The sequence below is a fragment of the Beta vulgaris genome, chromosome 2, assembly GCF_026745355.1.
Source record: "Beta vulgaris subsp. vulgaris cultivar EL10 chromosome 2, EL10.2, whole genome shotgun sequence".
NCBI lineage: Eukaryota > Viridiplantae > Streptophyta > Magnoliopsida > Caryophyllales > Amaranthaceae > Beta > Beta vulgaris.
In genome coordinates this window covers 31,518,631-31,544,199 of record NC_079203.1, presented here as the reverse complement: position 1 = coordinate 31,544,199, position 25,569 = coordinate 31,518,631, and the positions used below count along the sequence as shown (strand labels likewise).

The window sequence follows — 25,569 nt, the reverse complement described above, 5'->3', positions numbered from 1 at the left end:
AGTCTCCTCCTCCATCCACCTTCAAACTCAACTTTAACGGTTATGTTTGTGGTTCTGCTGCTGCTACAGGTATAATAATCTCCAATCATCATGGCTATCTTATACAAGCTAAAGCTCTCAACCTAGGACATTCCTCAATCCTCCTCACGAAAGCTTCAACTTTGCATCAGGGCCTCATCTTAGCCACCCAACTAGATATCCAAGACATAATCGTAGAAGGCGACAATTTGCAAGTCATCAATGCTATCAAGAATCTCAGCTCGGTCCCATGGAAAATAGCCAACATTATTGAAGACTCGAAGATCCTACTCTCAAAGTTCAACTCAGTTCAAGTTCGTCATGTTTTCAGGGAAGCGAATCGAGCAGCTGACTAGATTGCCAATGTAGGTCATTTAGTTAGCTCTATTTTGAAATTTCATATTGTAATAATTTTTCCCTTTCTTCTATTCTTGCATCTGACGCATTAGGTATTCCCCTCGAGAGGAGAACAGCCTAATGTTTTTTTTCTTACAAAAAAAATTTTTTTTTTCCAAAAATATTTTTTTTGACAAATACACTACTCATGGCTAGAAAAAATAACACCATCCTAAATTGAAAATTAAATGTATAAAATGTAAAGAGTATAAATAATTTTAAAAGTGTGTCAAAATATAGAAAAATATCCACTAGGGAAATTCGCAATGCTAACCTCGAATTTTTCGTTGATGGCCTTAAGTTTTTTTTTCCCACTGGTAACACTCAATTACCGTTTTGTTCCCAAATGTGACCTTATAGAGTAAAAAAAAAACATTAGTTTCAATAACTTTTCATTAGAATAAATGTATTCGTTTGCATGTTTGAAAATCATCTAAGTTTTTATGCCGCAAATATTGCTCTGCTAAAGTTTTAGGCTCATTTAACCCTTACAGATCAATTTTTCAAATCAAATTTAAAATCTAAATTGATTTTCATGACCAAAATTTGTACGCTAAGGAATTGAGTGTCATTTTGGCTCTTAGAGTTCAAATTTGACGTCAAAATTAACAAAAAATGACCAAAACCACCTTTAGTTTATGTGCAAGACATTAATTCTAATTAAAGTTAATGGTATTAATATTTTATGTTGTGTAAAGTCACATTTGGAACTAGAACAATAACTGAGCTAGGATTACCAATAGGAATAAAAAAACAGAAAAACTCGAAATGTTCAAAGTCAACATTGGAAATTTTCTTAAAAACAATATCTAGAAAAATTTCTATTCATAGATCTCAAAAAATCTTTTTTACAAATTTTTTATTTTATTTTTACTTTGTAACTTTTAACATATTTTAATTACAAATTTCGAATTTTAAATTGTGCATGTAAGAACCGCCTTTACTCTCCATGACTTCTTGATGTACACATGTACATGACTAACACACCAAATATACATAAATAACAAGTCAAATGAACACATATACATAACTAACAAACCAAATGAACATATGTACATATCTATTAGTACATGTTCATTAACATTGGTCTTTATGTTCGTAATCTAATGCTTGATGTTCATCTTGCATATGATGGGCTTGGGCTTATTTCAAGACTCATCATGTGATGATCTAAATGGCAATGTCTCGGGACAACCCAAATCAGATCACCCAAAAACCGTAGGTGAAAGCCATGATTTTTTACATCACACTCCACAACACATTTGCCACAAATGACTTTGCTCTTATATCGATTACTAGGAGGCACAAGAGTGATGAGAGTATGAGCTTCTAGGGCTTCTCCAGTGTCCATGCTGCTGCTAGTATCTAACAAAGAAGCTTGACAAAGGCCTTTACATGGAATAATCCTTTAGAATTTCGATGTTTTAAACTCATGCTGCTACTTTAGTTAGATATAGCCAAACAAAAGTACCATTCATTGTACCCCAAACTTTCATGCTGCCACCAAAAAAATGCCACTTTGAAATAATGGCAACACTTTTCAAACCGATTGTTACTCTCGAGTACAGCCTTAGGTTACCCCAATTAACAGACATAGTTCAAAATAATTAAGCCCAGATAGGACAAGAGATAAACATTGCAAACGCGCCATTAATTACTACGACTGAAAGAGCATACAACTAACCATATAAGGGTGTTCAAGAAATCACATAAGATCTGAGCTTTAAATAGAAATTGATGTCCCTAACAAAATTGCCACAAGTAATGAGTCCACTTGAGACCTAAAAGAAGAAAATGCAGGCTTATATGATTCCGATCTTGTTTGCCACATCTAACGCATCATAGTCCGGTGTCAAGCGGACGTATGCCTTCTTGGTGCCATCGGGCCTGCAGAAGATCATAATCAGAACAGGATCACAAGATAGTGGTCTACTTCCCATTTAGAATATTAGTATTATATTATCCAAGCACGATAACAATTCTGATCCTCCCCTCATATTTAAGTTGCAAATTTCACATATATTTGTTACTGCAGTCTATAATTATCATTATCAAATTATGATTCAAGGCAAATAAATTTTGACATGCAACATTTAATACTGTATCTGAAAAGATTTACCTAATCAAGGTATTGACTTTCTTGGCCTGGATATCATACATCTTCTTGACGGCATCCTTAATCTTCTTCTTATCGGCACGAAGATCAACAATAAAGACCAAAGTGTTGTTGTCTTCAATCTTCTTCATTGCAGACTCAGTGGTCAATGGAAACTTAAGGATCTGGTAGTGGTCCAACTTATTCCTTGGAGGAGCACTGATGCGAGGATACTTGGGGTTTCTGTCCTTCTTCAATGTTTTTGGCCTGTGGAAAGTAACCTTGGTCCTAATCTTCTTGGCTTTCTTCTTCAAGGTTGATGAACCTGATTTAACAGCCTTGGCAGCTTTCAAGGCCTGAGCCTTGGGATCAGCCTTCTTTCCATCTGTATTATTAAATCTGACAGAATCAGAATAATTGGCAAAGCACTACATAGGAAACAGACATACAGCTTGCACATTGGTTAAAACAGGATGTGTCAGTACTGATTGAGTGACGATCAAAGCAATACTTGAAACCAACTCTTTCCTTTAATAGGCATTTGAACACCTATCCTACTTACCAAATCTTTCTCTCGAATACATACAATACAATTACAAGGGCAGCGGGTTATATTACTTACACTGGAAACAAAGAATTAAAAGCATTGGCAAATTGAATAAGGGATACTGGATGAGGAAAGCAAATGACCAGATTATTTAAGAAAAAACAATGTTGTGTACAATAACTCTTGAACATTATCTACCCATTCAGACAAATATGTATGCTCGCATGTCTTATTAGGACCATCCGAATACATTGGTTCACTTTCTAAACATAGAACATTAAACTTTTCACATTCCCATACCAACTTAAATAGTACCCTAACAGAGTATATAAAACAAATTCAAGGAATTGCTCTGCCCATCAATCAAATGCAGCTAAACGGGTATACATAGCCAAGGTAATTTGTTGAGGTCATCAACTCAAACAGACAACCCGAGTGCTCTTACAACAATATATAGCATATGGAAAATAACATAAGGATTCGAGTCACCCATACAGCCTATCACTCATTGCAGAACAGACAAGCTTGCAGAATTTCAAGAATGGGGTTCGAACGAAATCATTTCCTACTAAAAAGGGTCTTCCACTATACACTTTTTTAGTGTGCAAGCATGGAAAATAATTTTCCAAACATTTTTTCACAATGCCACATTTCCCACCATAATCCTTACCAATCTTTGCTTCTCCACCCATCCATAATCACCCCTCTATTTCTATATTTCCCAACTTTCTTGGAACGAACCAAACAAAGGAAAAGACAAGTCGCAATTAAGTTTATCCCTATAAATTATTTTTTATGGAAAATCATCATCCATTAAATATGTTTCTTTCCAACCAAACGAAACCTAATCAAGCCACTTACTCACAACCCTAGAAAATCAAAACATAATTCAGATCACTTAGAGCATTTAAACATGATTGTATCATATAAATTCAGTTTCAACACAACCATATACTATAATGACAAAAAAAATCTTCAAATTAAACAAAATCAAGTAAAAAAAAAACCAAAATCAATTAGATTGAAAAATAGAAGTACAAAATGAAGATTAATGAAGGAATACCTTTAGCAGGAGGCGCCATTGATGCTCGAACTGATAAACCCTAGAAAATAATAAAAATCAATTAAGTAAAAACAAAATTAGCAAAACGTAAATTCGCAGATTTTAAGGGAAGAAAAAGAGAGAGAAGGAAAACCTAGGAGAGAGAGTGGAGAGAAGAACTGCGGCAAGGTGTTCTAGGGTTTTGAAAATGGAGTGCGTGGGTTTTATGAGTGTCTCAGAAAAGGATTGGGCGTCACAAATTGACCCACTTGCGAATTGCGGGTGCACTACAAATACTAGAGTGGCCCAGTTTTCAGCTCTTTGTTGATGATTTCACATTCTGAGGAAGTATTTAGCCCATACCCGATCTTTGTGCAATATTGGCCCAGTTGTTCATGGACGGAACGTCCCGATAAATCAGACTTATTTTGTTTGTTAGAAAAGTGAGTTTCGACACTAAGGGGAAGTTTCGTATGATTAAAGGAAACGGAATGGAAAGGATTTGAATAAGGAGGTGAAATGAAATTTATAATTGTTACTTTTAATAGTTGTTTAGTATCCTAGTGGAATGAAAACAATTGAGAGGTTTATGATTGAGGAAGGAAACGTGATTTGTTTCCACTAGTTTGATAAGGGTAGCGAATGGGGGGAATTGTGTTTCCCTCAGCAAACGGTATTCGTTACTTAACACTCATACCAAACAATTAGAAATGGAAAAGCTTAATTGAATCTGATTCCTACATCAAGCTTTTCTATACCAAACACCCTCTAAGGTTAAAAGAGTTTGAATGTGGACGGGCTATTTTGGTATTTTAATATTGAGTTGGCGGACATGAAAAGTGAAAACTATACTTTTCGAAATGAGTTGAGTTTGCATGTATGACTTATTACATATTTTTGTAAATATCTTATTTTAAAAGGTTAAGAAAAATTAGGGTTGGAGTTTTTGATGGATAGTTTTTAATTACTATTGCTTAATGATTGTTTAAAATAATAAAAAAAAAAAACTACTCTCATTTTTGTTTCGGCCTCAGCATCACTAGAGTGTATTTAACGCATTTTCACAAGTTCTCGTTTTCTTAATATTCATCAATTAATTAAGGTTTTATGTTTGATAGTTTGTAGAAGTGTCATTGTGTATAATTGTATGGAATGTGAGAAAAAAATTTAACTTTTCTTAATTATGAAGTGATTTAATTTTTTTAAAATGAAAATACTCAAGTATATTATCCCATAGGTAATCCCCACCTAATTCATAGCATGGGTATGAAAAAGATGACAAACTCGCAAATATGGGTTTTTGTTTGGATTTCTCATATTAGACCTTTTGGATAAATAAAAGAAGTTTGGATCGACACGTGTCTGGCCCAAGTCCGTGAATGATCGCCTCCAATATGAACATGATAATACTTCTTGAGAGAAAAAAAAAAGTTGATTTTCATAAAGCTTCTTTTGATCACCAAAAGGAAAACTAGATTAAATTAACATAAAATCTAGTATATAAAAGTAGCCCAAGATAAGGTTGTAGCCCAACAAAATGGAAGATTGACCCATACAAGAGACATACATGGAAACATAATTAAGAAAAGCTTCCCTAACATGCCCATGGATAATCATGCCCATGGATAATAGCATGAACAAGTCTTTCATCTTGCTGAATCAAAGCATGTGAAGCAAAAAGATGAGCCATTATATTGGCTTCTCTTTTGGTATGAAGTAAAATTATGTTCCTTTTCCTGAAGAGAAGGCTGCAAATATTGAGGTTAGTGTTTAATATGGTGCTTTAGAAGAGTATGGATAATAGGAAGTCCCACATTGGAATAGTATGATGAATAGACATACTTTATATTACAAGAGTCCACATCTATTGTATGAGTATTTGGAAGGGAATCAAAGTTTGTTATATGTGCTATAATTGTATAAAAAATATGATCGTGTGATTAATTAACTTAATCACAGATTATTATTTTTTAACTAATAGCACCTTTTCGCTAACCATCACGTCCCTTGGTGATAGATGACAATAATTATCGTCATCTGTATATATATATATATATATATATATATATATATATATATACACACACACACACACACACACACTTATGGTGCTCTTGTAACAGTTACTCTTCATCTTTTATTTTTCTCTCAGAAATCTTATGGAAATTGCTTCCATTTGATTTCACAGTTAAGGAAATCCTAGGGGTGTATTAGCCATTAACTCTCAGCAATCTTGATAGTGGGGGCTAATAATACCAAAAGGATAGTGAATTTATCACGCCCCTAACATCTCCAACCATTATTTTTAACAATCTTTTGGAATTATTACTTTGCAATATGAATATTGCAATGGAGAACGCTTTGAAAATAATTGATGATGCCGAAAAATTGGATCGCTTTGATGGAACAAACTTCACTCTTTGGAAGGAAAAGATGAAGTTTTTCCTGATTGCATTGAACATCTTCTATATACTGGATGATGATTTGAAGCAACTGCCAGAAACAAGCGATAAGGATACTGAACAAATCGTGGTTGATTGTAAGAAGAGAAAGGATGATAAACTTTTGTGTTGTGGCTACATTCTCAACAATCAGTCTGATTGTTTGTATGATTTATATACTCGAGTCCAATATGCAAAGGAAATATGGAAGGCACTGGAGGCAAAATATGCAACAGAAAAACAAGGAGTAAATAATAAGTTTTTAACCATGAAATTCTTTGAATTCACTATGCTTGATAATGTGTCTGTTCTTGATCAAGTTCACAAATTTATGGTTTTGGCCTCTAAATTTAAAGATCTTGCTATAAATATTCTTGAAAAATTACTTATGGGGGCTATTATCGCTAAATTGCCTTCGAATTGGAATGATTATAGGAAGAGATTGTTACATACATATGAGGATTTTAATTTGGAACAAATATATAGGCATTTACGGATTGAAGAGGAAACTCGGATCCGTAATAAGAGCTATAATGAGGCATCTAGCTCCAAAATAAATCATGTTTCTGATTCTCAGAAGGGAAAGAGAGGCCAAAAGAGAAAGGGTAATCATACCCATAATAATCCCAACAATAACAAGAATGGTAAGAAGAATTGGCCTGATCTTGTTTGTTATAATTGTGGTGATAAAGGACACATAAAATGATTCTGTAAAAATTAAGAAGAAGACTGATGACCAAAAAGAAAGTGCAAACATGATAGAAAAGGTGGAAAACAATGAAATTGATGCCATGCTTTCAGAGTTGCAAATTGGTATATATGATCCACGAGATGTATATGGCAACAACAACCACAACAGATGATTGTTGGTATGATTCTGGTGCAACCATTCATGTTTGCAACAACCGGGCACCTTTCAAGGCATACACCGAATTCGCTCTAGATCATTTCATTTTGCTCGGTGATTATCATTCTTTCAAGGTTCAAGGCATTGGAACAGTGGAACTTCAATTTACTAGTGGAAAGAAAGTGACATTATCTAATGTTCTACATGTACCAAGCTAAGGATTAGAAAGAACTAAGTATCTGATTTTGTGTTATGTAAAAAGGGTTAATGGCCATCATAGAATCTAACAAAGTGATCTTATCCAAGGCGGGGGAATTTGTTGGGAAGGGTTATGTTTGTGATGGTATGTTCAAACTATCTATTAACAAAGTTGAATGTTCCAATTATTTCTTTGTCCATAATGTAGAATTTTCTGATTTTGATTTATGGCACAACCGACTAGCACATATTAGTTATAGAACCATGAAAGTTATGTCTAAAAATCATATGATTTTTTATAGAAATGCACATAAAAATATATGTGAAATATGTGTTCAAGCAAAAATGAAAAGAAAACCATTTTCAAAGGTAGAACGAGATTATGAAATTCTAAAACTAGTTCATTCAGATATTTGTGAGTTAAATGGAAATTAACTAGAGGTAGAAATAGGTATTTCATAACTTTTATAGATGATAGTTCCCGTTATACTTATGTTTATTTAATGAGAACTAAAGATTGGGTCTTTGATATGTTCAAATGTTACAAAGCAGAAGTTGAATTACAAAAGGATAAGAAAATTAAAATTTTAAGAAGTAATCAAGGTGGAGAATATTTTCCCATTGAATTTACTTCCTTTTGCGAAAATCATGGAATTATACATCAAGTAAGTGCTCCATATAGACCACAAAAAATTGGTGTGGCAAAGAGAAAGAATGGTGTTCTAGTTGATATGTTAAATGACATGCTTGTTAATGTTGATTTACCATTGAATTTATGGGGTGAAGCTTTATTAACCGCATGTCATGTATATAATAGAGTCGTCCCTTCTATGAGAAATGGAAAAATAAAAAACCTAATGTTAGTTATTTCAGGGTATGGGGTTGTCTTGCATATTTTAAGGTCCCAGAACCCAAGAAAACTAAGTTAGGACCAAGAGCTTTGAAAAGTGTATTTGTAGGATATGCTAAAAATTCAAAAGCGTATGGACTTTTTGATTTGGAGTCAAATATTATTGTGGAATCTAGAGATATAGATTTTTTTCGAAAATAAATTTCGAGCTGATTCTACAAATAATGACAGTTCAACACTAGTACCACAAAATATTGATGTTCCTATTCCTAAGTGAAAAAAGAGTTGTATCCGAGTCTTCTAATGAACCTAGAAGAAGTCAAAGGGCTAGGAAAGTGAAAATTTTGGGCCTAGACTTTATCAATTCACAAGTAATTTCCTTTCTTGTTGAGGGAAATAGGAATGAAGTTACAAATAAGATTCCTATTTTACTTAATGTAGAAAAAGATGAAGCCAAGACTTTCAAAGAAGCAATGGCTTCAAGAAATTCGGCTTTTTGGAAAGAGGTGATAAATGATGAGATGGAATCCTTGATGTCTAACAAAACTTGGTATCTCACGGTTGCCTCAAGGTTCCAAAGCTATTGGTTGCAAGTGAGTGTTTAATTAAAATAATTTATAATAGTGATGGATCCCTTTTATGTTTCAAGGTTACACTAGTGACACATGGTTTCACCCAAAGAGAAGGGATTGATTATTTAGACACTTACGCACCAGTGGCTAGAATAACATCCATTAGAGTGTTGTTGGCTCTAGCGTCTATATATGGTTTGCTTATGCACCAAATGGGTGTAAAAACAACCTTCTTAAATGGTGACTTACAAGAAGAAGTGTACATGAAACAACCTGAAGGTTTTGTATTACCTAGAAACGAGAACAAAGTTTGCAAACTGATTAGATCTGTGTATGGATTGAAAAAAGCACCTAAACAGTGGCATGAGAAGAATAATGGTAGAGTTGTTGCTCAACTTGAGTATGCAAGTGTAATAGGTAGTCTAATGTATGCCTCGACGGTACAAGACCAGATATTGCATTTGCAGTTTGTAGACTTTCAAGATTCACTTGTAATCTTTGTTTAGAACATTGGAAAGCAATTGGAAGAGTCCTTGGTTACTTAAAAAGAACTTAAAAACTTGTTGTATACTATAATAAATTTCCAACTGTTCTAGGGGATTATTCGGATGATAGTTGGATGACTGGCACTTGTGATAATAAATCTACATCCGGTTAGATTTCTATGCTTGGTGAAGGTGTTATTTCTTGGACTTCAAAGAAACAAACTTATATTACGCACTCCATTATGGAGGCTGAATTTTTAACCTTAGCAGGAGCTGGCAAAGAAGCAGAATGGTTGAGGAATATCAAGTTGTGGCCACAACCTATGTCAGTCGTTTCTTGTATTGTGACAATGAGGCTACGTTGTCTAGAACTTATAATTAGATTTATAATGGGAAATCTAGACACATTAGTCTAAGCATGTGTATGTACGACAGTTAATATTCAACATAATCATAATTGTTGTATATGTTCGGTCTTGTAATAATTTGACAGATCCTTTCACAAAAGGACTTCCATGGGATGTAGTTTCTCTAATGTCCAAGGAGATCGGACTTAGACCACTATGTTAGAGCCAGCAACAACTGAAACCTAACCTTTTATATCACTACCACTATATAAAGGTTCAATGAGGTAAGAACAAGTTGTTAATAACTGGCTAGAATACTAGTTTTATTGCTTAAGTTAGTATATAATTTTGAGGGTGAGTATTACACTCTTAATGGAGTTACTACTAATGTAGTTGAACTTCACCTATATGAACATATGAGGTGGTGCCGCTTCAAACAAAGTTTATGGTCAACATTTGTAGATGTCCATGAAAACTAGGATGAGCACATGGCCATAATAGTGCTAACGTTCTATGAACGATATCTAATAGAGTTGTGTGTGTATTTCATCTGGTATATGCATATGAACTTATGGCTCAAATGCTCCAAGCCACCACTATTTTCGCTTATACTTTGGTAAGTAACATTACTTGAAGGTTCATATCGAAAGATACCTTTATTTATACATAATTTTGTTGAGATTTCAAACACCTATATGTAAAGCCTAGCGGGGCATTCTTGAGGTTAGTCTTTAATATGGTGTTTGGGAAGAGTATGGGAAATAGGAAGTCCCGCATTGGAATAGTATGAGGAATAGACATACTTTATATTACCAGAGCCCACATGTATTGTATGAGTATTTGAAGGGAACCAATGTCTGCTATGTGTTATAATTGTATACTAAATATAATCGTGCAATTAATTAACTTAATCACAAATTATTATTTTTTAATTAATTGCACCTTTTCGCTAACCATCACGTCCCTTGGTGATAGATGACAATAACTGCCGTCATCTGGATATATTTATACACACTTACGATGCTCTTGTAACAATTACTCTTCATCTTTTATTTTTCTCTCAAAAATCTGTTCATAGGGAAATCTGATGGAAATTGCTACCATTTGATTTCACAGTTACGAAAATCCTAGAGGTGTATTAGCCATTAACTCTTAGCAATCTTGATAGTGGGTGTAACACCCCGATAATTCTCTCTTTCCAAAATACCTTTTCAATATAAAATTTAGAGAATCATCAAAGCATTATCGTCCGTGTGATAACGTATCGGCTTATTCAGAATTTTGCAGCGGAAAACATATAACTGAACTTTAGAATTGAAATATAATAATTAACGAAATAACTTTAAAACCAACAACACTGTTAACTTTAACTTCGAACCAAACTTAAATGTGAATGTATCTACTATAAAACAATAAATAGATCAATCTGTTACACAAGCTTTCCATTCCCAAGTCTCCATGATGCAACATATGCACACATGTAGATGTCAATGTACTAAAGAATCTGCTCATCAAGAATGAGTCATCGCAGGATCAATAAGGCAAAGCCATGATCAAGACATACAAACAAAGCACGTAATCAGCAAAGCTGAGTACTACATAATAATAATTAAACGTTCCTAACATGATACTAATAAATATAACCAAAGATAAATAACAATATAACAATCTGCAGATAACTTTTACTGAACTAAACTTTAATAATCTTTTTATTACTTTAATAGAATAATTATTGGACCGAGTTGTCTCATCTAAAACCAGCCTTCCCTTTGGAAAACGAAATACGGGCGCGACTCTGTATTCCATAATGGCCTAAGATATCGAGGAACCTTTTAATAAAAATAGGAACTGTGATCAATCCAATTCCCAGAAAAAGTCATGGCACGACCACCATGAACCCCAACTTCTGATTGTCCAACTTCAGACGTGCACCAGTCTAAATTTTATTACTATCCAAGTTTCACTTTACATGATTTACCAATTATTACTTGTTATGACACACAAGCAATACAAACAATACATAATCAAACATTCACAACTTTATTCCTTTTTATCTTAGGATTAAATAAGTGATCATACAGCTTACAACCCAAGATTAATTCCATATTTAATCCAATCCCTTTAATTTAACCTAGCCAACAACCAACTTAACTTTCAAAGGTAGAAATCATCAACTTACCAAATATGGCCCACAATCCTCATAGAGTAGTGAAAATAATAATATAAGGGAACACATGATCCAACTGATAAATATATTAATTCACCCATGTGAATTAATAAATAAAGTTTCCGACTAACATGCTTGCATCAATATTCCATGTAAACATGATATGAATCTCATAGTTGAATCTCATACTTAATATGTTCGCACACATGCATAAAAACATGTAAAATTCAATCATAATAGCAATCATATATGAACTCACAAAGTTCCTATACATGATACTACATAACTTTTCCTTCCTACAATCATGATACTTTATCAAACAACATATAGGTATGTACGTACCTTGTGTAGAAAAATTGATAGGCCACTTTTAGCACTTTAAAGGTCGCCTATAGAGTAATCTCCGCTTAAAACAACCAATAGAATTTATAATCAATACTCCAAATAAATTCCAACAACTTTAAAATACTTTAAATCCCCTTTCAAGATATTTAAAAGTTTTTTTTATCATTAAAACTTCAATTACTCATATTCCCTAGCATAGTACTACTATACTAGTCATGAAAACCCATAAAACTCCATTAATAACAATCTTTCTAAAATTTCAGCAACTTATAAATTATTAAAACTCTCTTTAAATATACTTAAAGATGCTTAAATTCATAAGTTAAATCAGTTTCATAGTTTATAACATGCTACTATGATTTTCCAATCTTTAATACCCTAGAAATCCATGCTTTGATAATAAAAACCCAATTTAAACATAATAATCAAATCTGAATTTTATTTTTTCAATGCATAATTTATATAATCATAGATTCATCACTAAAACAGTAATTTAAAACTTCTAATCATAATTAGTACTTAAAAAATCATAAAAATATAATTTTTAATCAAAACTTAAGGAAGAAGAAAGAAGGAACGAAAGGAAAAAAAAACTCACGTGGAAGGAAGAAAGAGAGTGGCCGAGTATTGTGAGTGGGATGAGAGAGAATATATTTTTGTGGGTAAAATATTTGGGCTTAATGATATTTATAGGCAAGCTTTCCTTTTGAGCTTAGGAAAAGGCAATTGGATCCTGAGTAGGATAGGATAATAAATAGGATTGATGAATAAACTCCTAACATTAATAGAAGTTCTTTTTCCTAGTCTAATTAGTATTTGGATTCCTCAATATCATTTAAAATCCTTTTTCAAATACAAATAGTATTTCAAATATTTTTCAAAGCATGCCTTAACAAAATATTTTAACTTCCTTAAATCTTTAAAATAATTTCTTTGACTTTCAAAATAGTCAACTTTTTAAATAAATAAATTATTTTAAACTAAATTATATTTAAATATAAATATATATATACCAAAATATCTTTTTAAAATCCATAAATTTAGGGGGGATTACAGTGTGGGCAAATAAAACCAAAAGGATAGTGTTATGGCTGAATTTTTTGACAGGATGACATTGACACGATAACACGATGACATGATGACGTAATACCATATGACGTGATGACATAGAAGAAGCAACTCGAAGACACGGCGAAAGATGCAAGGATAAGGGCAGTGCATTGAATGGTAACAATCCAGCCAAATAAGGAAAGAGTATTATAGGCCATAAATTCAGTCGTTAAAAGAGACAACGTTAAGACGCTGGAGCGTAAGAAGATTCCCCATGATTCAAGCGTGAAGATTAAATGTAATAATTAGTGAATTTATTTTTGTATTCGTTGGGGGAAAAGCCAAAGAAAAAAGAAGGCATATAAAAGAGAGAGAGAGAGGTCATTGTCATGTTTTTTATGCAACATTGTGAGAAAGACATTAGTGTGAACTAAGCATTCTTGTAAACGACGATCAGTCACGAAGAAAGATAGTGAACTATATTAGTTTGGTGGATCTCCAACCACCCGCGGTTTTTTACCCATCTTCATTGGGGTTTTCCGCGTCACCACTTTTGTGTGTTCATCCCCTTTGACTCCCCTTTGAATTCTTTGTCGCATCGACTTTAACATCATCTGGTTGACACGTCCCACAAACTTCAATTTCATCAAAAGTGATAAATTTTAGCATAAACAATTTGGCTCCCACCGTGGGGAATAACCAGACCATCTACTATTCAAAATCCGTCAAATGGGAGAAACACCTAACCTCGAGGAAATGCGAAGGCAGTACGAACAAATGAGAGTAGAAATGCTCGAAATAAAGCAAGCTAACGAGCGTCTAACTACCGACTTTACGACATCGCAGGAGAGGATCCAGAAATTGCAAGAGGAGTTAGCATCGTCCAAGGCTTCGAAAGTCCACGTCGAGAAAATCTGAATGACATCCCTTTGGGGGAACCTTTCTAGTCAGATGATGAAGAGCCTGAGACGACGAGAACCCGAGGATGAAGAGCCCTTGAACAATGAAGAGAACAACCAAGGCGAAGGAGAAGCGAATCTTATGACAAAGCGCATGGCTCAAATCGAAAAGCAAAACAAGCGCTTGATGAAGCTCATGTCCCAGCTCCCTGGAGCCCCAACACCAGGCATCGTGGAGCATCCCGACAAGTATGCAGAGTCACCCTTCGTCGACAGGATCTCAAGGGCCTCTCCCCAAGAAGCTCAACCTGCCTACCCTACTGCTAGTTATGATGGTTCAACCGATCCAGGCGAGCACGTCGCGCATATAAGAACGGATGTGGCAAGCGTCAATCCCTCATTTGGTGAGGCCTGCATGTGCAAGTCTTTTGGACCACGCTCACCGGTCCCGCTCTCAAGTGGCTCGGTCTCTCAAGCCAGGAAGCATTGGCAATTTCTCCACCCTAGTCAATAAGTTCTATGAGAATTCGAAGGCAGTCGCAGCCTGGAAAAGCAGACGAGCGACCTATATGGCGTCGTGCAAGGACCCAAAGAATCCGTTCGCGATTATTATAATCGCTTTAACAAAGAAATGATTAGCATTAAAGATCTTGATACTAAGACTGCTATTGAATGTTTCAGGAAAGGATTAATCTTGCGATCGAAGCTATACAACCGTTTGACGAAGTACCCGTGCCAGACGTTTGAGGAAGTCAAGTCGCGAGCGTTAGCACAGATGAGGTTGGAGGAAGACGATGCCATCCTCAACACCATATCCACCCGACGCGCACCAGATACTCCTGCTGACCGGAAGGCTTTCGTCCCTAAGAAGAACAACTGGCGAAGTCACCCTTATAGCCGTTCAAACCAGGTAAAATGTTACTGACGTTGTCGAAAGTGCAGGTAACAGCACGAGGACGGAGTCGCCAACCTTCCCTGCTCTAGACTCCTACGGATTTTCCGTTGACGTCGGAGGTGTCGTGAATGCCTTATCCAAAATCGGAGCGCAAGTTCGTTGGCCAAAAAAGAGCAATCGTCCGGAAGCGCAAAAAGATCAAACAAAGTGGTGTCAGTTCCATCATGACCATGGCATAAGACGGAGGAGTGCATTGCGCTGCGACGAGAAGTTGCGTTCATGCTCAATAAGGGCATCTTAAGGACCTCTTGAGCGACAAAGGTAAAGCGTCCTTCGAAGAAATACCGCAGTCCGACCCTCCTGCGTCGCCCACACACGTAAAGGTAATCAACGTCATCTTGGTGGATCTGATGTATGTGGACTAACGTATTCCGCAGCCAAAAGGCTAGCAAGAGAGGGTACCCCCTCGTCCGCCGTTTATAAATCTTGCAGGTCAGCTGAGGAAGCGCAAGCTCGAACGATGGCGATAACCTTTGACGATGACGACGTCTGCGACGTGGAGCATCATGAGGATTAGTCATATCCCTGACTGTCAGCAACTGCTTGTTGAAGCGAGTGTTGGTCGATGGGGGCAGCTCAGCCAACATCATATTCAAAAGCGCCCTCGAAGGTATGGGTCTGTCGATAAAGATATTACTAAAAATCTACTGTTTTAGTAGGTTTCAGTGGAGAGGCTCAACATACTTCGGAGAGATCACACTGCCAACGCTAGCCAAAGGCGTCAACCTCCCAACCAGGTTCAACGTTGTGGACTGCCCGTCAGCGTACAATATCATTCTCGTACCCCATGGATACATAAGATGAAGGCCGTCCCTTCAACCTATCATCAGTCCTGAAGTTTCCTACCAAATGGGGCGTCCAAGAAATAAAGGGCGAGCAGAAGTCTGCAAGGGAATGCTATAGTTCGTCACTCAAACCCCCAAAAGCGACTATCTAGCAATTAAAGGATGGGTCAGCGCCCGACGCGCCAGCGAGCAGGACGTGGATGAAGTGATGCTCGATCCATCCATCCCGATCGTGTCTTCGAATCGGAGCGACATTTCGCAAGAGATACGAGGTCAGTTAGTCGATTTTTGAAAGCTAACCAAGATTGTTTTGCTTGGTCCCATGAAGAATGACAGGAATCAGTCCTGACGTCATCACGCATAAACTCAACGTCGACCCCGCTCACAAGCCTGTAAAGCAGAAAAGACGCAAGTTCGCTCCTGAAAGGAACCAAGTCATCAATGAAGAGGTCCAGAACTGATCGATACCGGAAAGATCCGCGAAGTAAAGTACCCAGATTGGCTAGCCAACAGTCGTGGTGGTCAGCAAAAAGAACGGGAAGTGGAGAGTCTGCATCGACTTCACAGATTTAAACAAAGCATGTCCCAAGGATCCATTCCCTCTCCCTCATATAGATGCAATGGTCGACGCGACGGCAGGTCACGAGCTTTTAACGTTCATGGACGCGTATTCCGGGTACAACCAAATATTGATGCATCCGGACGACCAGGAAAAGACCGCTTTGTTACTGATAAAGGTATATATTGTTACAAGGTTATGCCTTTTGGTTTGAAAAATGCAGGTGCCACGTATCAGCGACTGGTTAATCAAATGTTTAAAGATCAACTGGGTGACACTATGGAAGTGTACATAGACGATATGCTCGTCAAATCCAAGCGAGCAGGCGATCACATTCAGCATCTGTCGGAGGCTTTCGACGTATTACGAAGGTATGACATGAAATTAAATCCTACTAAGTGCACCTTTGGAGTGTCCGCAGGAAAATTTCTAGGGTACGTCGTGACGCAACGAGGAATTGAAGCCAGCCAAGATCAAATAAAAGCCATCATCAACATTCAGTCCCCACGAAGCGTCAAGGAAGTGCAAAAGTTGACCGGTCGTGTGGCTGCGCTAAATCGTTTCATATCCCGGTCATCTGAGAAATGTCATCTATTTTATGACGTCCTAAGAAAGAACAAGGGCTTTGAGTGGACGCAACAACACGAAGACGCGTTGCAAGAGCTGAAAAGTTACTTAGCATCGCCGCCATTGTTGTCAAAGCCAAATATCGGGGAAACGTTGCAGCTCTATCTGCGGTAAGTAACGTGTCCGTAAGCGCTGTCCTGACGCGGGAAGCGGAGAGCCAGCAGCTACCAATCTACTATGTTAGTAAGTCTCTGCCAGACGTGGAGACCATGTATTCACATTAGAAAAGCTCATTTTAGCCATAGTCGTAGCTGTTAAAAAGCTTAGGCACTATTTCGAAACACATACTGTTGTCGTTATGACTAATTATCCTATCAAGTCTGTCTTGCGACACCCGGAATTGACAGGTCGCATGAGCAAGTGGGCAATAGCACTCAGCGCGTACGACATCCAGTTTCATCCAAGAACCGCTGTCAAGTCACAAGCTTTGGCAGATTTTGTGGCAGACTTTAGCCCAGAGCTAGAAAAGCTCGCAGACGACGAAGTCGCAAGGATTAATCAAGTGAACGACGACTCTTGGATATTGTTCGTTGATGGATCTTCTAATTTTCGTGGTGCAGGTCTAGGCATTGTGCTAAAGTCACCACAAGGGGGCAAGATAGTACGAGCCATTTGCTGTGAATTTAGAGCGACGAATAACGAAGCCGAGTACGAGGCGCTCATAGCCGGAATGACGTTAGCAGAGGACATGGGAGCAAAAGCATTGAAAGTCTTCAGCGATTCACTGTTGATAGTCAGCAAGTCAAAGGCGAATTCGCAGCAAAAGACTCTAAAATGGCCATGTATTTAGAAATAGCTCAGAGTAAAAGTAAAGTGTTTAATTCATTTGACATTTTGCAGATACCTAGGGATCAAAATACGCAAGCAGACGCATTGGCCAATCTCGGATCTTCTTTAAGGAGATGTTCGTTTACATCCGTCCCTATTGTTCATTTGACAAGCCCTGCTATCGTAGGAGCGTCGGAGACGCTGTCACAACAACGACCGGTCAGCCTCGAGAAATCATGGGTCGTCAGCAATGTTGATAGTCGCACCAGAAAGCGACCCTGACGCGAGGAAGTAAGTGTCAGTTGGACAAAACCATTTTATGATTTCCTTGCTAACGATGTCTCCCAACAGATAAGGCGGAAGCACGCAGAATTCGATCCAAGGCGTCGCGATACGTACTCATTCAAGGAGTACTATTCAAAAAATCTGCCGCGGGCCCCTACCTACGTTGTTTGGAAAAGGAGCAATGGGGGCAAGTCCTGAAGGACATGCATGACGGCACTTGTGGAAATTATTCAGGAGGACGCAGCTTGTCCAATAGAGTATTGCGCATGGGCTATTATTGGCCAACAATGAGGAAGGACGCAATAAGGTAGTCGCCAAATGCGATAGTTGTCAACGACATGCAGGTATGACGCACAAACTTTGAACTTTTGCATCCTACTCTAACACCTTGGCCTTTCATGAAGTGGGGCATGGACATAGTTGGTAAATTACCTCCAGCCCCAGGTCAGAAGGTCTTTGTGTTGGCGCTAACTGACTATTTTTCTTAGTGGATTGAGGCAGGATCTTTTCAACAGGGACGCGATAAGGAAGTGATTTCCTTTATATACACTAACATCATTTGCAGATTTGGCGTCCCGTCCGAGATAGTATGCGACAATGGATCGCAATTCATCAGCAACGAGACAAGACGCTTCTGCGATGAATGGGGCATAGTGCTGCAAACGTCAACGCCAAGATACCCGCAAGCCAATGGACAGGCTGAGTCCAGCAAAAAAACGATCATTAACTCTTTGAAGAAGCGGCTCACAGCCAAGAAAGGTAAATGGGCGGAGGCGTTGCCTTCCATCTTATGGGCTAACCGCACGACACCGCGCACCGCTACCGGACATACTCCGTTTTCACTAGTCTATGGTTGCGAGGCTGTCCTGCCTTCGGAGGTGAGCGTCCCAACTGCGAGATGCAGCCTAGCGACGGAGCGACAGAACAGCGATGAGTTGATAAACAACCTAGATACCATTGAGGAGTTGCGCGACTCAACTTTGGTGCGCATGGCGGCTCAGCAGCAAATAGTAGCGAGGAGCTTTAACAAAAACGTCCAAATCAAATCTTTCGTCGAAGGAGATTGGGTCCTAAGGAAAGTATTCCAAAACACACAAGAGGCTAACGCTGGTAAGCTAGGTCAGAAGTGGGAAGGACCATATCAATTCAGTAAAGTAGTAGGCCATGGAGCCTACCAATTGGTACGACGTGACGGAAGCTCCGTACCACGTAGCTGGAATGCCACACACCTCAAACGATACTACTTCTAAAGCTAAGTGATACGCTCTGTTTTTTTTTAAAAAAAAACAAAAAAAAAAACACATATATAAACATAGAGATATAGAATAGATGGCAAAACTACACTAGTAGAATAAATGTTATTTGCTGCGGTGATATTGCTGCGGTTTTACCCATACACAGCAATATATCACGTAAAAATAAATATAAAATATGAAATAAAGATATTGCTGCGGTTCCTTCTTAAAACCGCAGCAATATAGTATCTACCGAAATTTTTTTGAAAAAAATTTGACTATTTAACCAAATATATTGCTGCGGTTTTTGTCAAGAACCGCAGCAATATATTAAAATAATATTAAAAAATAATATTTTAATATACTGCAGCGGTTGTTGGTTAAAACCGCAGCAATACTATAAAAAAATATAAAAGGCGCGTTAGGGTTTGTTTCCCTCTCATTCTCTCAATTCTCACCAGCCGTTTCTTTCATTCTCTCAACCTTAACCTCTCTCATCTCTCTCAACGTCTACCCGCGGCACGTTCTCTCTCAACCTCTCATCTCACTCAACGCAATCACCGACGATCTTCACGCGTGAACGGAGCACATCTCTCTCAAGCACATCAGCACGCGTGAACGGAGCGATCTTCGTCGTCCACCTTCGAACAGAGCGACGCGATGAAGCTGTTCGATCCAGATTGTTCGTCGATCTGAATTTCAGTGGTGTTGTTTATCCGTTCTTATTCGTCGGCCCACCGGCCATTCTTCTTCGTTGGCCCACCGTCTTCCGTCAACCTTCAGACGAAGCTACGCGAACCGTCACCAAGCAAACGGAACCTTCGTCAACCAAGCGACGAAGCTACGCGAACCATCACCGCCTTCCGTCAACCTTCGGACGAAGCTATGCGAACCATCACCGACCATCAGCGACCATCTTTTAGTGTAATTTGGATTTTTTGTCACGAAATTCTGTATCCAGATCTTCATTTTTTTGTCATTTTGTCATTTTGGTTGAGATTTTGTATTTTGCGATTTGAATTTTGTATTTTTTTTTGTTTTTTAGATCTGAATTTTGTTTCATGTAATTTCATTTTCGCCAGATCTTTTTTTTTTGTAGTTTTTTTTAATTTCTCTTTTATTTCTGTTTTGTTTAATTTTCTGGTAATTTCACCAGATTTAGAAATTTTTTGTTATTTCATATTCTTTCTTTTCATCTTTTAGTTATTTTTTTTTTATGATAAGTTATCGACTCTTGATTATGAGATGTCATCTTGGATAGTGAATGGATCAATTGTCAAGTTTTAATATCTCAAATTTGATAGTAAAATACAAAAAAAAAAAAAATTGTTTTTGCTGTACCAGTAGTATTGCTGCGGTTTTTAGGCAACAATCGCAGTAATATGCATATTTTTCATTTTAAATATAACATATTGATGCGGTTTTCCTTAGGAACCGCAGCAATATCCTTTATTTTTCTGATATAGAATACAAATATTGCTGCGGTTTTACCCAAAAACCGCAGCAATATTTGAAGATATTGCTGCGGTTTAAAACCACAGCAATATAATTAATACCTATTGCTACCCCCTTAATTGTTGTGCGCCGAAAACCGCAGCAATAAGCCACTTTTTAACCGCAGCAAATAGCATTTATTCTACTAGTGCTATTTTATTTTCTGTCGCTAGCGACCATAGTGTTCTCTCACTGGGTATTTGTTAAGTTGCAGGCAAATTGTTTCCATCCAACTTATTTAACGTCCCAACGATTCTCACAAGGCATTAGATAGACTTGCATCTTGCCACCATACAAAGTGTTTCGGCCACTATTGCCTCAGCCGACGCGACGATAGGGGCACAATCATTTTAAAGTCATAACTACTTTTGACATTTCAGCCATCCCCCCGACGGACACATGTAAGTTTTATGTATTTCCTATGTGTATTCTAAAAGTCGTTTAGTCCAAACGATACGTCTGAACGACCAATGATGACTTTTATTAAGTCCAAACGATACGTCTGAACGACCAATGATGACTTTTATTCAGTCCAAACGATACGTCCGAGCGACCAAAGATGGCCTACTGGACGCCTGACTAATCCTCTAGAAACGTCGGAGTAACGACTGAGACACATGCATGTGACACACAGTAGAGGCATAAGATTATCTATGTTAAAAATTCAAAAGTAACAAAGTAAACGATAGAAATTAAAAGAGTTATGGTCACCCCCATAGGTGACCCAAAAGTATAGTACAAACAGTCACTCCCATGAGTGACTTAAAACATAGTTTGATTAAAAGTTTAAACGAAAGAGGCATGATGTAAGGAACTAAGAAATTAAACGTCAGGGATCTTCTCAGCTTCCTTCTCCTTTGACGCTTCAGCTGGCAAGATAGTGGCTGGGGCTTCCTTCTCAGTCTCAGGTCAGGTGGCACATCTGACGCTATGAACCCAGCACAATACGGGGCGTTTTCATCAACCTTTGATGAAGAATCTGCCGTCGCAGCTAAGTCCTCCTCATCCATAAGATCTTTCATTGACCCCATGAATTGGATGTATAGGTCAATGTCCTTTTGCGGCGTCCATGACGCTGTCTTCTTCATCAGAAACTGGTGCATCAGCTTGGCCCTAACCCTAGTTGTCACCTCAGCCTCAAGAAGGTCCATCTCGTTCTTCTGAGCGTCAATACTCGCCTGGAGAGCCGTGATCTCCTGACGTGAAGACTCTTCCAGCGTAGTTGCCCTCTGCCTAATTTCTTCCAGCTCCTCCCCATTTTTCTTCAGAGTTTCCTTCATCTCCTTCATAGTCTCCTTGCAAGACTCCAACTCAGCACCTTTGGACTTCGCGTTCGCTTCTGCTTTCTCCATTCTCTGCTTCATGGACAAATGACCCTTCAGCAGATATGAGATCTCTCCTTTTGCCATTAAGAGATGTTGGGAAGACTGCGTAAAAGAAAGAGGATAGATGTCATTCAGATGATAGGTGTCATTAACATAGCAGCATAGTGTCCAAGACAAGGGTAAAGCAAATGTCCATACCTGGAATAGGAGCTCTAGCCCATCTGACATCATGCGAGGGAGAGTGTGATCTTTAATCCTTTCCATAGCGCTGGGGAAGAGGAACCTGTCGGCCTCCGGCCATATGGACCTCTCCAACGACATGAAGTCGTTAGGGACGGTCACGGAATAGGAAGTCCGCTCTTGTCTGGAGGGGCTAGGAAGTCAGTCTTGCGCGTCTTGGACGCGACGTCGTGTTCGTCGTCCAAGTGAACGACGACCGCCGTGTCCTTTTTAGACGACGGTGATGCAGCGTCAGCGGAGGACTCCCTCTTGCGCTTGCGCAGCAGTTCAGCCAGCGCCTGACCATCCAAACTCCCCCTAGGACGCGACTGAGATGAACCTGTCCAGGAAAGGTTAAAACGTCAGTATGAAACCGTCCCCAGTAAAAGTCCTACCCATGAGTAAAGTAAAGAAATATATAGAATCACCAGAAGCCATAGATGAACAACTGTCTTGAGAAGCAAAAAGAATATTTCTAAACTGCCTGTCCTCCTCTGACACCTTCAGAAACTTGTCACAAAGACTTTGAGACTCGTCGCGATGCGACATCAATTTTGGGTTAAGACCTGCAGTAGAAACGATGTAAGAGTGGTGTTAACGACGCATCACGAATTTAGAAAAACTGAAAACAAACACACCTTCGCTATTTCAACCACTAACCAGAGAAGCCCCGACTTCCCCTAGCGACGATCTCTTCACAAACACAAACCTGTTTTTCCAATCTCTGTCGTTTGACTGCATCCCCCAACCAGAGGCTCTAACCTCGCCTTTGCATGCAAGGCTATCCTATTTTTTGCCTTAACTCCAATCTCATAATGTAACAGCAAGTCGTGAAGGGTGAAGGCTTCGTCCCACGACGCCGTCACCCTGTCGATGACGCTCAGGATTCTCCAGACTTGGGGCATAATCTGCCCTGGGCTGATTTGGTAAATCTGCATCAGATCCCTTGCCAAAGGGGTGAAGGGAAGTCTAAGACCTATTTTGAAAGGGTATTCATAGAGCACTACCCACTTTTGGGGACACAATTCTGGGGGTTCGTCAGGTTCAACATTTCTAATGACAGTACTCTCAGGCAAATTTTCTAAGTCTAGAAACCTTAAAAGGTCATCTTCTGACATCGTTGACAATTCGTCCTCATTCTCTACCCTTAGTTCTACAGCTTTTTCTTTTGATTTCTCTTGGTTTTTCACGAAAGTCCTAATACTGCGTCTACTAGGCGCCATGAGAGCAGTAGAGGAAAGAGAAAGTAGAGCGAATCAAAGGAAAAAATGAACGAAAAAGTGCGAAATTACCTGGTGTCAGCGATCGGTTTTTCGAGGAAGAGAGTAAAGGAAGTTATGGAAGTTGCCTTACTTAAAGAGAGAGAAAGATTTGGTGAAGTTAGAATAAAAGTTATGATTTTCTCAGCCGCTTAAGTCATTTATGCCAACAGTGAGCAATCATGACAACCGTGCCAACGGTTATAATTAAAACGGCTATTTAAAAAAATAAAACTACCTTTTATATTTTGAGACTCTTGGACTGCCAAAAATAACCGCTCAAAACATATCTCCTTTCCTTCCATGCGTTTCTTTGGAAATCTTTTTAAAATTGACAAGGGCGAGATTTCTTGTGATTTGTGATATCTTAATGACTTGGGTAGAATTTCATTTGATTCATTGTTTTTTTTAACAATTGTCTCATGGGCTTTGTGCCACCCCAACTCAACAATTGGGGGTAAACTGTTATGGCTGAATTTTTTGACAGGATGACATTGACGCGATAATGCGATGACATGATGATGTAATACCATCTGACGTGATGACATAGAAGAAGCAACTCGAAGACACGGCGAAGGATGCAAGGATAAGGGCAGTGCATTGAATGGTAACAGTCCAGCCAAATAAGGAAAGAGTATTATAGGCCATAAATTCAGCCGTTAAAAGAGACAACGTTAAGACGCTAGAGTGTAAGAAGATTCCCCATGATTCAAGCGTGAAGATTAAATGTAATAATTAGTGAATTTATTTTTGTATTCGTTGGGGAAAAGCCAAAGAAAAAAGAAGGCATATAAAAGAAAGAGAGAGGTCATTGTCATGTTTTTTACGCAACATTGTGAGAAAGACATTAGTGTGAACTAAGCATTCTTGTAAACGACGATCAGTCACGAAGAAATATAGTGAACTATATTAGTTTGGTGGATCTCCAACCACCCGCGGTTTTTACCCATCTTCATTGGGGTTTTCCGCGTCACCACTTTTGTGTGTTCATCCCCTTTGACTCCCCTTTGCATTCTTTTGTCGCATCGACTTTAACATCATCTGGTTGACACGTCCCACAAACTTCAATATCATCAACAGTGATAAATTTTAGCATAAACAGATAGTGAATTTAACACGTCCCTAAATCCCCCAACCATTATTTTTAACAACAAATATCCAAGCTGACAACTCTTGAAGCATGATACTCTGGGTTAGTGATGAGCTTATAGACCCCAAGAACGTCACATTGGACCTGCAAATTGAAGTAACAACAATCCAACCAATCAGAAGACCCTATCTAATAGCCATTTATAATTTAACATCTTATGGATAACTAACATTAACCTTTTTGGAGAAGCCGGAAATCCATCTTCCTTTTGAGTCTCTAATGACACCACCCGCCCCACGATCGGAGCGTCTTTTTTCCATCTGACATCTATATATAATATCAAAGCATCCATCTTCGATGGCTTCCAAGAAACCATCTGGTTGAAGGAAGGACCATTAGAGAAAAGCATTAATGTTAGAGAATAAACCAGCCATCACCTTTTTGTAAAGCAAACAAAGATGGAAGATAATTAACTTAAAAAATGCTTTGAAAATATCTTTGTTCCCCAAACACATGCGATGAAGAGCAAACTTTAATTTCCAAATATCATTTTTTGGAAATATTAAAATTGAACTAATCCAACCTATTCATATTAAAAAAAAACTCATGAAATTCCCGACGAAAATGCTTTTCAAAATGTCAGGACCAAATAACAGTAGAGCGACAATC

At 38.1% G+C, this 25,569-nt stretch overlaps 2 protein-coding genes across 2 annotated transcripts; one reads left to right on the top strand and one right to left on the bottom strand.

Moving 5' to 3' along the window:
• Window positions 1–2,044: 2,044 nt before the first annotated feature.
• Window positions 2,045–4,374, bottom strand: LOC104886956 (60S ribosomal protein L23A). Its single transcript, XM_010671519.4, has 4 exons — window positions 4,253–4,374; window positions 4,120–4,159; window positions 2,534–2,894; window positions 2,045–2,301 (listed from the first exon to the last, which is right to left on the bottom strand). The coding sequence occupies exons 2-4, from the start codon at window positions 4,136–4,138 to the stop codon at window positions 2,217–2,219; spliced, it is 465 nt and encodes a 154-aa protein (XP_010669821.1). The 5' UTR covers window positions 4,139–4,159; window positions 4,253–4,374; the 3' UTR covers window positions 2,045–2,216.
• A 2,073-nt stretch (window positions 4,375–6,447) lies between these two features.
• LOC109134407 (uncharacterized) lies at window positions 6,448–7,245 on the top strand. Its single transcript, XM_019248144.1, has one exon. The coding sequence runs from the start codon at window positions 6,448–6,450 to the stop codon at window positions 7,243–7,245; it is 798 nt and encodes a 265-aa protein (XP_019103689.1).
• Window positions 7,246–25,569: the final 18,324 nt, after the last annotated feature.

Bases quoted from the DNA above. Each gene is read 5' to 3' on its own strand.
- LOC104886956 (XM_010671519.4), bottom strand. The intron at 2,302-2,533 runs GTAAATCTTTTC...GATCTTCTGCAG, and splicing joins AAAGTCAATACCTTGATTAG to GCCCGATGGCACCAAGAAGG.
- LOC109134407 (XM_019248144.1), top strand. From the start codon at position 6,448: ATGGAGAACGCTTTGAAAATAATTGATGATGCCGAAAAATTGGATCGC.